This window comes from Hoplias malabaricus, chromosome 11, assembly GCF_029633855.1.
Source record: "Hoplias malabaricus isolate fHopMal1 chromosome 11, fHopMal1.hap1, whole genome shotgun sequence".
In the NCBI taxonomy this organism is placed as follows: domain Eukaryota; kingdom Metazoa; phylum Chordata; class Actinopteri; order Characiformes; family Erythrinidae; genus Hoplias; species Hoplias malabaricus.
Genome location: NC_089810.1, coordinates 35,554,163 through 35,571,386, shown reverse-complemented (window position 1 = coordinate 35,571,386; position 17,224 = coordinate 35,554,163). Strand labels below are relative to the sequence as shown.

General features: G+C 37.6%; 1 protein-coding gene across 7 annotated transcripts in view; it reads right to left on the bottom strand.

Annotated features, from left to right (window-relative positions):
- ppfia1 (PTPRF interacting protein alpha 1) overlaps positions 1-17,224 on the bottom strand; it is a 63,169-nt gene that overhangs the window by 19,975 nt on the left and 25,970 nt on the right. For 6 of the 7 annotated variants that reach the window (XM_066684271.1, XM_066684272.1, XM_066684275.1 and 3 more), the window contains exons 7-16: positions 16,704-16,928; positions 16,356-16,502; positions 14,332-14,466; positions 5,203-5,286; positions 4,445-4,576; positions 3,628-3,690; positions 3,008-3,090; positions 2,419-2,569; positions 1,011-1,234; positions 593-806 (exon numbers count right to left, since the gene is read on the bottom strand). In XM_066684271.1, the coding sequence (XP_066540368.1) occupies positions 593-806; positions 1,011-1,234; positions 2,419-2,569; positions 3,008-3,090; positions 3,628-3,690; positions 4,445-4,576; positions 5,203-5,286; positions 14,332-14,466; positions 16,356-16,502; positions 16,704-16,928 (1,458 nt within the window). The remainder of the gene's footprint in view (positions 1-592; positions 807-1,010; positions 1,235-2,418; positions 2,570-3,007; positions 3,091-3,627; positions 3,691-4,444; positions 4,577-5,202; positions 5,287-14,331; positions 14,467-16,355; positions 16,503-16,703; positions 16,929-17,224) is intronic. The other variant, XM_066684274.1, reaches the window with a different exon arrangement.

Here is a 17,224-nt window from a genome sequence, read left to right as displayed (position 1 = left end):
GGGGATTATTACAAAAAACACTACACAATATGCACCTGTACACATCCACTTACACAAAGACGTTACTTCATATAATCACAAAAACATAGCTGTAAATGTAAGGATATTACTACTCAATACCTGCTAAACACACACAACATACATATGTACACATACACACACTGCTACACAATCAACTACACACACCTATATATACACACACACCTAAACATGCAAATGTACAGAAATACTCCTTAGTTAGTAATATTAGTATTAAAGCACATAAACTTAATATTCAATGTGTGTACAAGAAATACTGTGCAATAAACAATAGTAATATTTCATTAGGGATCAATCACATTTAAGTATCCATTGGAGACTTGAATTCTGAACAGTTTAAGGACATTAGATGGTTCTGTGTCCTAAATAAAAAAAGTGTTATAGTCTAGTTGTTTACACATAACTGCACACAGCAGTGACACACAAAAATGTCTGTGTCTAAAAAGGGAGAGTGAGATGGAGGGACAAATAGCTTCTATCTATCTATATATTAATATCACGCAGACCTACAGTGTCCAAATAAAAGGTGGAGGGATGTAGTGTGTGCTCTCACCAGGGTCATGACCCCCATACGGTCCCCCTCTCTAGGAGGCGCTCGGCGGGGGGTGGACTGACCCGAACCTGGGGGAGACGAGCCTGAATGGGACGATCCGTGGAACGATGAAGGGATCGAGCGAAAACGAGTGCCCAGACTCTCCCCGCTCCCCACTCTTGACTCTATCTCCTCTGCCCTGAGAGCTGTGCTCTCCTTCTCCTCCTGAATCATTCTGGAGATAGACGCAGAGACAGAGAGATTGGGGGGACATAGAGGGAAACAATAGGGGGAGTAGAGGGAGAATACAAAGAATGTGGGGTGAGAGAGATAGGGGGGGGGTAATTGAAAACAATTAACTGAGTGTAAGAAGGAAAACAAATTGGTGGAATCCATGAGGAAAGCACTGTTCAAAGCACTGGGAGTGTGTGATCTGTACCTGATCTCATTGTTAATTGCATCCAGCTGCTCCTGGAGCATGAGAGCGAGGGTCTGGGCGTCAGCTTGTCCAGCAGGAGACATCAGGTCCACAGAACTGAATATCGTCTCTCTGTCGTCCTCCATATCGGACATGTCCACGTCGCTCTCAAATGCATATGCCACCTTCGCCAAAACATTCGCCTGCTGCACCCGCTCCCACTCCTGTTCATTCAGAGTCTGGACCTAGACATCGAGAGGGGACAAAAAACAGATTTAAAATGTAAAAATATACACATTTCTCAAAGTTCATCCAAAATTTATTCTAAAAAAATAAGGGTTTTAATCAGGAGTTTGTTCCTTTCTGCTGCAGTAACATCTCATGGGGCCACATGACACTAGACAGAGGGTTTGATGGTATTTAGCCACATATCCCTGAGGTCATGTACTGATTCTGGATGAACACAGTTAAACCACTCCACAGACAGATGCTGGGGGGGCTTCATACATCTGTAACCTACACTTGGTGTCCTTAGGCTCCTGTGCAGCTGTGTACACACATGCAGGAGCACCCCCCACTCAAATGACTGGGCTGCTTTTTCCTAAAAAAGCTTATAAAATATGGGTTTGTGACTTTGGGGTGTTTTTAATCTAGTTAGAGGGTAATAAGCACTTAGACGTGTGAAATAAAGTTACAAAAAATCAATAAAATATGAAGAATGAAGGCGTAGCATCACAGAAATATCAAAATTATTTGTATCCTTGAAATGTATAGTTCTCCAAATATAAAAATGCAAACTGAGTCTAACAATTCAAAGCTCAAGTTCTATAGTAACTATATTAGAAAAACATTAAATAAACCAGAATCATCAGTATCACTCCACTTACATGCCTCTGAAGTCCACAGTGGAGGCAGAAAGACAAAATGAAGAGAAGCAGAGTGCATTTGAGATATCTGACACAGTGCTTTACATTATCCCTATAAGTAGCATTAAATCTTTATTTTCTCTTATATATATTTTTATTAGAGTTTCAATATATAATCCACAAACCCTAACCACTTAATTCTTGGTTAATCAAATGGACTTTAATAGTTCAGGATTGCGTTATTACATTTTATAAATACTTTGCATATATTCACAGCTGCTCATAGTTTAAAATGAGTTAAACCATTTTGCCTGTTGTCACTGTTTCTGTCTGTGTCCCAACACTACTACGTAGGGCATGAAATAAGAATTAAATTAGCTGGAAAGTGCAGCTTGTTGAATAGAGAGTATGTTGTCTGTACATCAGTGTCAATCAAAAATAGTTAGGAATTATTGTCTAACAAGAGAGGGAAAGAAAACAAAATCTAATTATTCAGGCCAGCTCCGTATGTTCCACGCTAGTACAATAAGACATAGTCAGATAATGTAGAGAAGTGTGTTTACCTTGGAGGGCTCATCTCTGAGAGCTGCTGCTCGACCTTTCTGAGGTCGTCTGAGCACCAGAGCGCTGCTACTGTAATGATCAGGGTGGTCCATCATGGAAGAGGCAGATACAGGGTACCTGAAGTCTGGAGTACTGCCCAAGTGAGACCTTCTACCAATCACAACAGCCGATCACAGGACAGGAAATTAACACTGTGTTTTTAATTAGTGTTATACTGTTCACCCCTGTTGTCTTTGTCACTGGGTGTGTCACAAAAAGCGTCTTTCACCCTATGTAATGCACCAATTAGGGCATGAAATGATACTCTTAAAGCCATAGTAGTGCACTACAGCAGAGTGTCATATGTGGCAACACAGAGGACTGAACTGGCAATGCCCTGATGACAGGAACAATGCCTAGACGGCTGCCCCACTCAGGGACCCCTTAAAAAAAGTTTAATTTTGACACAGCAACAAGACTAGATGTTATCACAAACACAAGAAGCAGTCACCACACTACACTATTTTGTATTGAACATCTGCCAGTTTTCAAACAGTGGCTATTAAGGTTCATCACTAGGTACTGAGACACACTCATATAGAGTCTTACCCCTGATGGAGTATGGAGTTACTCCTGCTGCGATCTTGCTCACTCTCTGAGCGCATCGTCTCAATCTGGATCAGGAGCTGCTCCTGAACACAAAAACCAAACCAAGACACAACTCAATACAAAAGGTTTAGTATGGAATAAAAGCTCTGCTATGAGTGTACATGAGTAATTAAATTCAGGCTCTGAGTGATTCAATATATTTCTTTATTAATTTTCTATACGAAGGACACCTGCTGTGTGTGTGTGCCCAGCATCTATGATATTTTACATTCGTTTTTACACTCAAAACCGACGATAATTGCATCATAGTGATGGAGAACTTTAATCTTAGAGCCTATTCTCTGCAGAAATGGAGAAAAACGTCAGCAGACATAGCTGTGTAGTTACAGACACTGGTGCATATGCGCAGCCACAAGAAAGGGCACCAGATTATTGGTTGCAATAGTGGCCAATATCGAACCGATAACAATAACTAAAAACAAAATCCACAAATCTGCAAATAACATATCAGCTAAAGATATATCCTTCATCATTAGAAATAAGGTTAATTAAGAACCATCAACATTAATTAAAGGGAAAAAAGTAACCAAAATAAAGTGCAAAAATACACAATCACTGACTTTTTCATGGTGAGAGTCTTCGATCAGTTTCTTGGTGTGCTCCAGCTCACGGATCAGCGCATTCTAAATATCACACATGAAATGAAAACATGAGCAATGCAAAGGAGTTATACAAATATATTCTCCTAGCTAGGCACTCAGCTTAGGTGTTCATTAAAACAAGCACTGCACAATTAAAATATAAGATATACACTTGAGAGATACATTAGTGAATTGCATTTTAAGTGTTTTTAAGTTTTAACAGGTTTAAAAATCAAGTACATCTATAAAGCTGAATTTAAATGATCTTTAAACAAGTCATTAAATGGTTAAAATGCATTAAATTTGAAAGTTCTCATGGCATAAACCAATAAATATTGTGGTGTTGTGTTAAGAATGCCACAATTCCACAGACCAAATAAGAAAAGGCTCATTATACAACAAACCACATCGTCGTCAGAAATAAAAGACAGGAAAAATAAGCTCATGTGATTGGAATCCACCGCACTGCTTTAACACAAATCTTTTAAAATCAGAAACATCAGAGTTCTTGGGCTTAAGAAGAACTTTACCCTGACCAAATGACGTATTTTGTTGATTTTCAAAGTGAAAATAACAGACAAATCCTCGGGTGGGCGGGGGACACCTGTGGAGGACCATGTGGAGGACCTGCTCTAATTTGTTTATTGCATCAGGCCAGGATACTATAAAATACTCATTAAAATAGAACTCTGTAACATGCATATGTTGAAAATAATATACAATGTTGATCAGCACAAGAATGAAGTGTTGACTCTAAAGTGAAGTGTGATGCTAGTGCCTGAACCTCCAGCAGTACCTTGTCCTCCAGGGCTGCCATCCTTTCTTTCAGATGGAGCTGGAGCCTCTCATTGGACTCTGAGAGAAGTTTGTCCACTGTCTCAGACAGACGCTTATTGTGCTCCTCGTTCATCTTCTCTCTCTGACGAGCCTTTAAATATAGTATATAAATCATATATAGATATTTATCCGTTAGTACAGACAACCGAACAGCTTAATTATCAGTAATTCATCTTATTGTAATTAGATCCTTTAAATAATGCGTGTAAATAGTGAATCATTAGTAAAGTCCTGTTTTGAGTAAAGGTTGAGCGGTAGACAGCAGCACAGTTGGACAATTGTAACAAACTGAAGAGTTAAGAAACTTTGATTAACACAAACCTAGTGGATGTTTTTCACCGTGTTCTGTCAAAGTTGTCCTCAAAAGAGCACTAATTAAATTTAATCCCTGGACTAGAATTGATTGAGTTTACGTCTCCATGCTCTGAGACGTCTTTCATTGCTAATTAAAACTCGCATCATTTATTAAAAGAATATTTAAAAGAAACGTATATGTAAAACTGTGTAGCTTTATCTCCCAAACTCCGAAACTAAAATGCAGCAGTGGTTTCCCAGACATGAATCCAGTCTAAACATGGACTAAAACTTAATGTAAATGGAGAGTTGCCACTTTCGTATTATGTTTAGTCTAAGCTTAGGGTTAATTTGGGTCAAAGAACAAAATTCTTGGAACTGAAAGAGTTGAAATGGCAAAGAAAGGTTTGACATGTGTCTCACCCTATTGAGCTCCTGGTTTTTCTCCTCCAGCTGAGCCTCCATCTGTCTCAGACGCTCCTCCACATTCCCATGCCTCTCCTCCGCCTGGAGACACAAAAACATAGCAATTATACTTTAAAAACTGAAACAAAGATGAGTAAACATGCTTCAAATAACGGTTATTTTAACAATAATGGTTATTGTAACTTAAACAAATCTAATTGACACAGTTTTTTCCTCCAAGGATGACTGATTGTTCTATTTTTAATGGTACATGGCTGAACCTGTGCCAAAAAACCACAAGATTTCACTGTCCTGAAAAGCCTCTTAGTTTCAGTGCAGCATTTGATTTGACTCATATTGTTTAAATAGTAAAATAAATTTTTTATTTTACAGATTTAAAGAAGCATTGAGCGATTCTGACCACCAAAATTGCAGCAAAAAATAATATTTCATTATAGTCACATGCTTTGAATTCATGTTTATGCTTCATAAATACTTTAGAAAAATGTCTATTACAGAATCTCTGACATATGTTTTTAATAGCTACAGTTCCTTTAAAAAAGAAAATTTGATCCAGTATTTTTTATGCTGCAACTTAATCCACAAAGTTGTGCTAGTTACTTCTGTGGTCATACCACAGAACATGAACTTCCTGTTCCAAAAAAACATGGCTATGAAATATCCTGATCAAATTCATTGGCAGAGCAATGAGGCAAAACTGTGTACATCAGATTTTTTTAGTGCAGCACAGACACTTAAATAAACACCAAATTTAAGACTGACATGATCCAACAATAAAATAAAAACAAAACACAACCAAGACAAAATGTTGAATTGGAAAATATGTAGAAATAAATGTCATGCGACAAGAAGCAGAGCACAGGCCACAGCTCAGAAACAAAACCAAAAACATCAACAAAACCAAATTTCAGGAGAAAACAGGAACAAATACATACGAAATCAACATTTTCCGAGGCTCATTATCTTGTATTCAAAATGTAAATGTTTAATATAAGTATGTGGTGTGTTCCTCAAAGCAGTGCTCATACAAAATTGCACTTTAAATGCAGTAAACTAAATGGTGCCATATTTTGCTTTTTTGGAAGAAGCCTAGCCATTCACTCTCAACAGCTTATTAGCAGTTAAATTTCAGTTAAAGTGAATAATGGATTCACATTAATTATTGCTTAATTATGATTATTTTTTTTAATCACCTTACTTAGTCTGGCTGCATTTGTACTGTTTCTTTCTCGAATTTCAAATGAGTTGCTGCTTTAAGAACAGTGGACTAAAACTAGACATTAAAATAGAATTAATTGGCAATTTTTTACAAAAATAGTGTTGTCTTATCATATAAAAATGATGGAAAGTTGGTTCCAGAAGAGCTGATTTTCTGACTCTGACGCGTCTGGAAGTCAGGGTCGACTCCACTCAAACATCATTGAAAGTCGCAATGTTAACAGTGAGTAAAAAATGTTCAGGAAAGTTTCATGTTTTCTCTGTTTATGGCTGTGGTTTAAATAAATTGGAGGCAAGGAGTCAATTCTGTCGACTGGAGATGAGATTATGCGGTTGACTCCAGAAAAGCTAGACTTGTGTATCATTAAATGAAAGATCATAATCATAGTAACAGCACTTGAAGAAAAAAAAATTAGATCTAGTTTGTGCGTTAAGAAGTGAATTTTAGTTCGAATGTGTCATTTCCACAATTAACTCCAGTTCCAGTAAAGAACAGTAAACAATTTATGAAAATGCTGCCATTCAAACCCTCTGTGCTTGATGCCATGTTGAAGACATGAAACTATAAATATTTGACTTATAAATATATTATATTTGATTGTACTAATTTTCATTGCATTCCCAGGTCTACAGTTCACAGTAATGACATTCCACCTCTGACGTGTCCCAAATGTCCTCCATCATGCGATTATCTTACATTATGTTTTTTTTCTGGCCATGTCATGAGTCCTACATTCTAGCTGTCTATTTGTCTTTATACACACACAGAGGATTGTTGGCAAAATGTTAACTGTTCTGCTCCAAAACCCCACCACCGCTCAGTGTTCTCAAGATGAAAACCAGACACTGCAGCTTCTCCTAAGCTGACTCAGCAGATCCACAAAACCAAGATAGGTCTATGATCTTTCTCAGCTTTGACAACTGCAGTTATTAAAAAAATAAATAAGTTTAAAACAGAATTTAGAGACATACATTTTGAGATAAAAAAAATATAACAAATCTTTCAGAATAAGGAATGTTTTCTACTTGTAAAGGTTTCAAAAATATTGCTGGCCTATGATCTCAAAAAAGTATTAAAAATTAATTTCAATTGTTGTTTTTGGGCACTAATTGGACTTTTTGTCCAATAAATAAAAATATTTGGGAGCAAAAATCCACCGGATTAAAAATGGTGAACAGCAAATCTAAAAATATACCAAATAGAGAGAACAGACAGGAAGTAAAAAACTGACAGACAGAATCCACCAACAGAAAAACTGAAAAGTTTAAAGTCCACCAAAAGAAAAGAGGTATTGATAAAAAAAATAAAATAAAAAAAAATTATGCTAGGAGAATGAAACAGTTAATAATATTAATCTTATGTTCAAAAGAACACTATTTAGTATTCCTAACTTAAAATTACAACTTCTAATTATTGTAATGTATAACACAGGGCTGTAATAGGAAGAATAGAGTCTCTGTTGCAGCTACTCCGGGTCCTCTGCTAGTTTACTGCACTAAGCAACTTCTGAATCATGGGGCGGAAGACTCGTGAGAAATGGGTAACGCTTAACGGCACATAGCTCACAGGTGGATGGTTGCCTAGCTACAAGAAAAATCTAGCTTGGTATTACCGGTACGGACATTATACGACAGAGAGAGCAAGGAGGAGAAAAAGAGAAAGAGAATGAGCGGCCATACAAGAATTAATACTGGACACAAATTGGAGCAGTAATTATTTGTTGGTAATTTTTCATGTGTTGCCGTGCTAGTTAGTGATAGTTTTGTTGACAAAAGTGTTATAACCAATTACTGAGCAGTGAGCCAGGGTTTGCAGCTGCTAACTTTAGCCGGACTAGCTCACTTTTACGCGTTAGACATCAATTTTGGTAATAAGTGCTTTTCGCTGGTTGCTATGTGGGTTAAATGACTAAAGTTTAACTTTGTGTTGGTGGAAACCAAACTTTGTTGAAGACAGTGTTATAATCTGGTTTTGAGAGTTACCGATGAACGAAGGCGAGTGCTAGCGCCTGCTAACTTTAGCCGGATTAGCACAGTTTTTAGCATTGAACATTGATTCTGGTAATAAGTGTTTTACTGTAGGTTGTTGTGGTTATAACGGCTAGTGAACCATCAAAGTTACACTTTATGGTTGTAATAACATGGTCCAGTGTGCATTATGGTAGGAGGTGCTTAGGAAACAAAAAAAGCCAATTCTTATTGTATTCCTTTAAGGCACAACAGTGTATATTATAGGTACACTTTTTAGTTTTTAGTTGCAGTACACTAAACAGACATCTATTACTCTTCTGTTTTAAGTTTAACACATTTTCTCTGAAATTATGGCAATATCAACCAATAAATTAAAATTTATTTAAACTTCATTAAAATGTGTTGCTTATTTTATTTTACTCTTTTAGTGAAATTGCTTTTAATTGAAAAAGCTCAGAGCACACCAAGGGTGACACTTGTTTGCAAAGCAGCTGAGCATATCAAAAACTGACTGAAGAGTGGAAACATAGATCAGTGATAAGTTGTACATAAATAAATAAAATCATAAATAAACAATCAAACTCTTAAAACATAGGTTTTAGGGAACAGTAAGACAAAAAAAGATAGTTTAACAAAAACAAATAAAAGTCTTAAGCAAACAGACCAAGATAAATACCAAAAACAAAACAACAATATAACAAGGACTGTAAAAGGTGAAACAGGAAAAATGACGGAAACGGGAGAATAGTGTTGTTAAATCGTCTAAGCCATAAACACAACTTGAATTTTTCCTGTTTAATGCACAATTAGGTGATGAACTTCCTGTTATGAGTAAGATACATTTTTCAGAGAGGGATGGAGGGCATGGGTCTAAAGAAACTGTGGGGGAAGGAAGATGATAAGAACAAAATATTGTTTTTCTCATTCCTCGAGCATAATGTACCTTCCTCTGTGTTTTATTCTCCTTAGAGTCCTGAGCACAGGGGCAAGACACAGGAGCAGACAACACACAGAGACAGAGAGATAAAGAGGGAGGGAGAGAGAGAGAGAGAGAGAGCGGGAATCAGGAGGTAAAGTGAATAAAGAGTTGCAGGAGTAAGATACACAGTAGCAGAGAGGAGGGGGAGGGAGGGAAGGAGAGAGATAGCAAATGACAAAGTGAGAGAACAAGAGTGTTATAAGAAAGTGAGATTTGAAGAACAGAAGGGAGAGATGCACAGTGGATTTGAGGAAAAGCAGAACACAGCACATTAAAGATCATCATTTACAGCACAGCACAACACTGTACATCTGAAATTTACAATCTATTTATCAAAACATATCAAGTCTTAACTAAATATAATTATGAGTTACTGCATTGGTTTGTGGCTAAAACAAGAAGAGATTTACAGCAGGACTTCACAGAGGAGTGTGAAAAATTTTGAGAGGCAATGTGGAGGCAGAGAGGGGGAGGGAGAGAGAGAGAGAGAGAGAGAGAGAGAGAGAGAGAGAGAGAGAGAGAGAGAGAGAGAGGGCAAAGGACATTTGCAAATGAGCAAATCAGCAACATTCCCCTTTAAAACAGTCATCCTCCTCCATAAAACACCAATATTATCCTTTCAAAACAATGTTATCCTCTACTAAACACCAACATTACCCTTTAAAACTAGGTTCATCCTCCACCAAATATAAATATTCCCCTATAAAAACACCACCATCCTCCACCAAACACCAACATTCCTGTTTAAAACACCACCATCATCTACCAAACTGCACAATTCCCCTTTAAATCCACTTCTCCTCAACAAACACCAACACCACCACCATCATCCATGAAACACGAACATTCCCTTTTAAAAACACCCTTGTCCTTCACCAAACACCAACATTACCCTTTAAAAACACCCTTTGTCCTCCACCAAACACGAACATTCCCTTTTAAAAACACCCTTGTCCTTCACCAAACACCAACATTACCCTTTAAAAACACCCTTGTCCTCCACTAAACACCAACATTACCCTTTAAAAACACCCTCGTCCTCCACCAAACACCAACCTTACCCTATAAAAACACCCTCGCCCTCCACCAAACACCAACCTTACCCTTTAAAAACACCCTCGTCCTCCAACAAACACCAACCTTACCCTTTAAAAACACCCTCGTCCTCCACCAAACACCAACCTTACCCTTTAAAAACACCCTTGTCCTTCACCAAACACCATTACCACCCTTTAAAAACACCCTCGCCCTCCAACAAACACCAACCTTACCCTTTAAAAACACCCTCGTCCTCCACCAAACACCAACCTTACCCTTTAAAAACACCCTCGACCTCCAACATTACCCTTTAAAAACCCCCTTGTCCTTCACCAAACTCCAACATTACCCTTTAAAAACACCCTTGTCCTTCACCAAACACCAATATTACCCTTTAAAAACACCCTCGCCCTCCAACAAACACCAACCTTACCCTTTAAAAACACCCTCGTCCTCCACCAAACACCAACCTTACCCTATAAAAACACCCTCGCCCTCCACCAAACACCAACCTTACCCTTTAAAAACACCCTCGACCTCCACCAACATTACCCTTTAAAAACCCCCTTGTCCTTCACCAAACTCCAACCTTACCCTTTAAAAACACCCTCGTCCTCCACCAAACACCAACATTACCCTTTAAAAACACTTTTATCCTCCACCAAACATTAACCTTTTAAAACTTGTTCAAAACTTTCTGATGTTTGCACTCCAGACCTTGTAACTAAGTGTAAAGGGTTAAAAAGAGGCAGGAGCTTTGAAGCTACGTATTGCTCAATGTTTACAGTATGAGAAAGAGCTGGGCACACAGAGAAATGACTGATCACTAAAATCACTGCACAAACATAAATGAGAATCTCAGACTTGTGCAACAACGGTATCAGAGAAGAACTGGCAAAACAAGAAGGATTAAATAATAATAAGGGGCATTAAAAGAGCTATAACTGTGGACATAGTTACAAATAAATAGTTCTTAACATCGGGAGACAATAAGAGGCCTGTGAAGATGATTGATTTGGCCCTGAACCATTGAGAGCACAAACCTATTTATGATATGTATAACCACTTACATTCTTATCACACTTTTAAATAAGAATTAATTTAATGTGACATACAAAATTTAATGTGACATATCACGGAGGGAAACAAGCTATCAAAGTGGGATATGATTTTTACCATCGGGAATTGATTGGGTTGTGATAAACATTCCAAACATTTTTGCGAGCATTCCAAACATGTTTACATAGACCAAGTTGATGAACTAATGAGCTCAATGTAAAACTTAAAAGTTCCATTTTATAGTATTTGCACCAAAATGTTGCTTATTTTTATAAACTACATCTGATTCATAGAATCATAGACGTATGTGCAGCTCCAGAAAAAGAGAGTTGGCTGACTAAGCAGAGAGAACCTGAAAAAGCTCTGTCCGGTCCTCAGAGGCTTTAATTACAGAAAACTGGACACTAGGAGAAACCTGAATGAATCTCAGTTAAAGAATCATCACAGTACAGCTGGGTCAAGGACTCTTTTTCATCCACAGGCATCTTTTTATGGACACAGTTTAAAAAAATAGATTGTTATTCCAACTTAATTCGGTGGCTTTTTGTCATATTTTACAAATCAGCGATGAAATCATACATCTGTAGGGTATTAACATTAATAATGTACAAGCAAGTTTCATGTGTGATTTCTATCTGGGCAGGACTTAAACTCAGATGAATGAAAAAACACAGTAGGTAACTCGACCTGTAATTTTCTCAGGGGAAGAACACACTGAAACAGCCAATCCAGAAAGAAAAACACATAATACAATAGAACCCTGTAAAAAATAAAGAAATAACCCCAGAAACCAATGTAAATTTTATCCTGCCTAAATAGGTCTAAATAAGAACAACTGATTCCCTTGTGTCCAGTTTAGCTCTGAGAAATTTCTGTGGGAAAATTTGCAGCCACGTCACACCTGCTACGCCTGTAAGATTATGTAGATTTAAGAGGCCTATTTAAATGTTTTATGTTTTTGGATTAAATGTTGAAACAGCTGTTTGGTGCTGCATCGTACTACAGAAGCTTTTTAACTAACTGAACATTTAAAAGGTTGTCAAAAATTATTGACAAAAAATAATAATACTTTTGTATTCCTAGAGTCTGAAGATTGCTGTGTTGTGATGAGGGAACTTCTACTTTCTAATGCAGGTTCCTGAAATTCCTGTTTAATTAGACATCAATATCTGCCCAGACACGAAACAGAGTAATGACCAACACCCTGAACATGAGAAAGAATGAAGTAATTATCACACAAAATTAAACATTATCTTCAGGACTCGAAGGCAATGAAGGCTAAATATAATGTGTATATATATATAATGTTTACTTTAATGGAAAAAAATAAATAAATAAAAAGAAAATAATGGCACAGAAACTAAATGTAAAACCATATGGGTTTTATGCAACATTTTTGTGGAAATCACTGTCAAAACCAGCCAATCAAATGCTTATTAGGAAGCCTTTTAATCTCAAATTTTTGGGATTAAGAGGCAGGAATGAACGTATGTTTATATAAATATAGGATCTATACGATATAGGTGAGTGTAATACATGTCCGAAAAATAATAATAATAATAATTAGAATATTTTAGGAAAATATCAAATTTAAAAGAGCAATCAGACATTCATTTTCAAAATTTATCAAACAATATTTGGAAAGTATTAGAAATATTTTGGAGAACCAGGTCTGGAGATTTTCAAAATTGTCCTTTCACACATAACACACAGGAGGTTTTCATGTCATATTCATGACACATATTAATTTGCTTATATATGCTCAACATGAAGGGTCCTTCATATGGGGGCAGCTATGTTTAAAATAGGTTTAAATAGTGTTCTGGATGTGTTAGAAACTATGTCTCAGTGTAATGGCTGTTGAATAACATCGACATGAATCATTTGTAAAAATGACAGACAGCTCCCTTAAAGGCTAAGCAGCAGCTCTATGAAAGTGTCAAACAAATAAATACAGTGGAATTTGAGTTCCTAACTTGTGTTTATTGATCGTGAGAAAACATGTTATTTCTTACTAATTTAAGGAATAAGGTTTAAAAGACCGTTGGTCCCCCCCCTCCCCCCCCCCCCACTGGCGCTTTTCCAACAATATGGGCATGTAAGGACACCAACGAAAGGTGTTCAAGAGCCTCTGTAACATGGAGGTAAACAGGGTAAGGACACTCACTTCGCCTGTTTTAGTTGGTGTTAGTTAACGTTAGCTTGACTTGCTAAACTCGGTGGCTCAGATTATACTCGGCTACGTAGCTGCATTACGGAGGTTTATAGTGTCGGATGAATTCGAGTTCGACTTCGATCACATTTACAAGAATAACGTTACCTCTACATTTGAGTTTAGCTTATTGCTAGGCTATTGTCATGAATAATGTTGGTTATTTAGCTAGATACTGTCATAACAGTCAGTCATAACGGTGTTTTACCGCGGCGTTGTTCAGCTGTTGTCCACCAGTGACGTCACGGTCGCGTTCAAGAATTTCCGTAGCGAGCTCGGGTTTCTTCCGTCAGTTTAATAAAATTGTCAGTTTTAAAGCAAATTAAGCAGCTATTTTCATTTTAATTCATACTTATATCTGTCAGTAACTGAAATAATGTGAAATATTCATGGAGGTCCATTAAGTGGTGCTTGGCCTTTAAATGACCAACAACTTTATAACTACTGTGTTTCTCGTTCTAGTTTTGTGTGGCATTACACTTATGTTTAATTTGTATTTCTCTATTTCTAGGTACTGGTGCAGACTCTTTCTAGTGATACCTTCAAGAGTATAAATATAAAGGTAAACAATCAAAAGAATTTAGATATTGTCCTGAAAGCGTCCAGCGCTACAGTTTCAGGTTGAGATGAAATAAACCTCTGTACAGACCTTAATGAGAGCAGCGACTCTCTGAGCGAGCTCTGCCTCCACCTCCGGCAGAGTCTCAGCTTTACGGATCGTCTGCTGCAGCTTCTGTTCTGCCAGCTCTAGCCTCTCCTGCAGCTGCCTGTTTTTGTCCTCCATCTGTACATCACACAAACAAAATCATCAACAACAACACTGGGATCACTTCATCCAAATGAACACACAGTACACTGGACAGTCTCAACATAAACAGTGAGAGTCTGTTGAATAGTTCAATCATCCTGATAAAAAACACTGAGAGAACACTGAACTGTTCAAAATGGTTACCACCACCAGGAATATCTCTATAAAGACTTAGAAAGTATTAATGTTATACGGTTAATGAAACTTCCTATTAATCTCACACACACACACACAGCCCAGCCTGAGAACACCCCCCAAAACACTCACATATCCATACACAGACACACTAACACACAAATATATCACTCACAAAAGGCCCCAATGGAAAAAAAGAATTTTAACAAATACGTGTGTTTGTGTGAATAAAAGTGAGAGTGAAATCAAATTTCTTAGGGATTCATCAGAGAAGTAACCAGAGCTTTATTTTAGGAGAGGCCTAGAAAGAGGTTGTTATTCCTTTACATTTGGTGATTTCACATAAGACTGATTTGTGCTCCGTACGTTTTGTGCTGTAAATATACTTACTGAGTGAGTGAGTGAGTGAGTAAATAACAAGCCTGTTCAATAAGGTCCAAAATGTTTGAATCCGCAAACAAGGGGAAAATAAGAATTGGTCAATTTATTGATTTAGAATCAATATTTTTTTAAATGTATATAATTTATTTATTGTACAATTTGAATTGATTGATTTACTGCATATTTTAAGGTTTAATCAGGTTACAGTTAAAAGCAGTGAAAAACAAGGTTTCGGTGTGTACATGTGTGTCTAAACATGAATGTATAGAATAAGGAGAATGGAAGCAGAATGCCGTTGTGTGTAGGAACATCTCTCTAAAGCAGTGTGTGAGGGGATCTCTGTAAAGCTCTGTCTGCATGTGTGTGTGTCTCTCCATTAAAAGTCCCGCTGTGCTGAGTGGAGTGTGAACTGAATAGTGAATAGCAGTCAGGACCTTCCGGCCACACACAGAAAATGTTTGTTAGAAAGAAACAATATGAGTGAGAGAGAGAGAAAGAAAGAAAGAGAGAGAAAAAGAGAGAAAGAAAGAAAGAGAGAAAAAGAAAGAGAGAGAGAGGGAAATAAAGAACGAAAGAGAGAAAGAGAGAAAGAAAGAAAGGGAGAGAGTGTGTGAGAGAGAGAGAGAGGATTTGAAAAGGAAATTTCAGATGAATTCTAGAATGAAGGAAAAGACTGAGAAATGCCTTAATTTGTGTTATTAATATTATGTAAAGCATACATTTTCTGTGACAAAAAGAGAGAGAAAGAGAGAGAAAGAAAGAGAGAGAGAAAGAGAGAGAGGGAAAGAAAGAAATAGAAAGAAAGAACGAAAGAGAGCGAGGGAGAGAGAAAGAGAGGAAGAAAAAGAAAGAAAGAGAGAGTGTGTGTGAGAGAGAGAGGATTTGAAAAGGAAATTTCAGATGAATTCTAGAATGAAGGAAAAGACTGAGACGTGCCTTAATTTGTTTCATTAATATTATGTAAAGCATGTGGATGTGTCCCAGTCTGATTTTTCTCCTGCCGGGGGAGGGGTTTAGCACGAAAGAACCCTATCCAATGTTTTTTGGACAAGTTGGAGGTTGATTTGTGATCCATAACTATTCCTCCAACATCATTACATGACCTCACTAATGTTTTTGTGACTGAATATCTGCAAATCCTCCTAGCAATACCCAAACATCTAGAGTGAAGCTTTTCAAGAACAGAAGAGAGTGTTACTACAGCAGAGAAACAACCTCCCGAATGATAGCCTTCATTTCAGAAAGAATAAGTGAAGGATTGTGTTACATTAAGATGGAATTGCTTTCCCTGAGTGAGTAGCGTGTGTCTACAACCCGATTTGAGTCCCCTGGAAGGTGGGGCTTCTGACCTGGCGAAAAAGGGAATCTTTGTTGGCGAGTTCGTTCTCCAGTTTGTCGTTGAGGTCGTGGACAGATGTGGCCTCTCTCTGAGCTGCGAGGTAGCGTTTCTCCAGAGTGGTGATTCTCTCCTCCATGTCCTCTTTCTGAGCAATAGACTACAAGACACAAAGCATAAAAGCACAAGGATTAACCATGGACATTAAATTTATATAAGACACACTGTATATGAGTAAAATCTGAATCCCTAGGTGGCTTATTTCTATACAGAGTCAGTGTGCACTGTTTTCTGTTCTAGCTCTCTATATGTTCTAGTGTTTTTGTTGTTTACTTCTATTATTTATGTTCTTGTGTCCCACCTCTCTGAGGTCCCTCTGAAGGCGAGTGTTCATGTCCTCTGATTTGATGAGGTCTTTTCTGGCAGTGTCCAGATCCTCCTCCAGTTCGCTCACTCTGTTACTGAGGGAGACGACTCGCTCCTTCATCTGCAGCAGATCTTTACTCTGACGATCCATCGCTTCCTGGAGCTCAGACACTTTTACCCCATCTTCGTCCTCAGGGCCTAGAGAGCCATCTGAACACCTCTGCACAAATACACACAAAAAAAGTTCCTAATTAGAACAAAAGACACCGTTGATGGCATTGGCCTCATCACTGAGATGTGTGTTATACCGGTCAAGTGTGTCTCAGTGTTATATATAAACTTATTTTATGTCTATTAGCTGTATTCTATGCGCAGCACTGTTGCTAACTCAATGTGCTTTGAATGTACTCTGTAAATGTGTGTATATATAAACCCACGGCATCCCCCCAGTAAAAGCACTTTAATTAAACCATAGCGCTGTTGTGGGTCTTACATTTAAATTAAAGCCAGAACTTC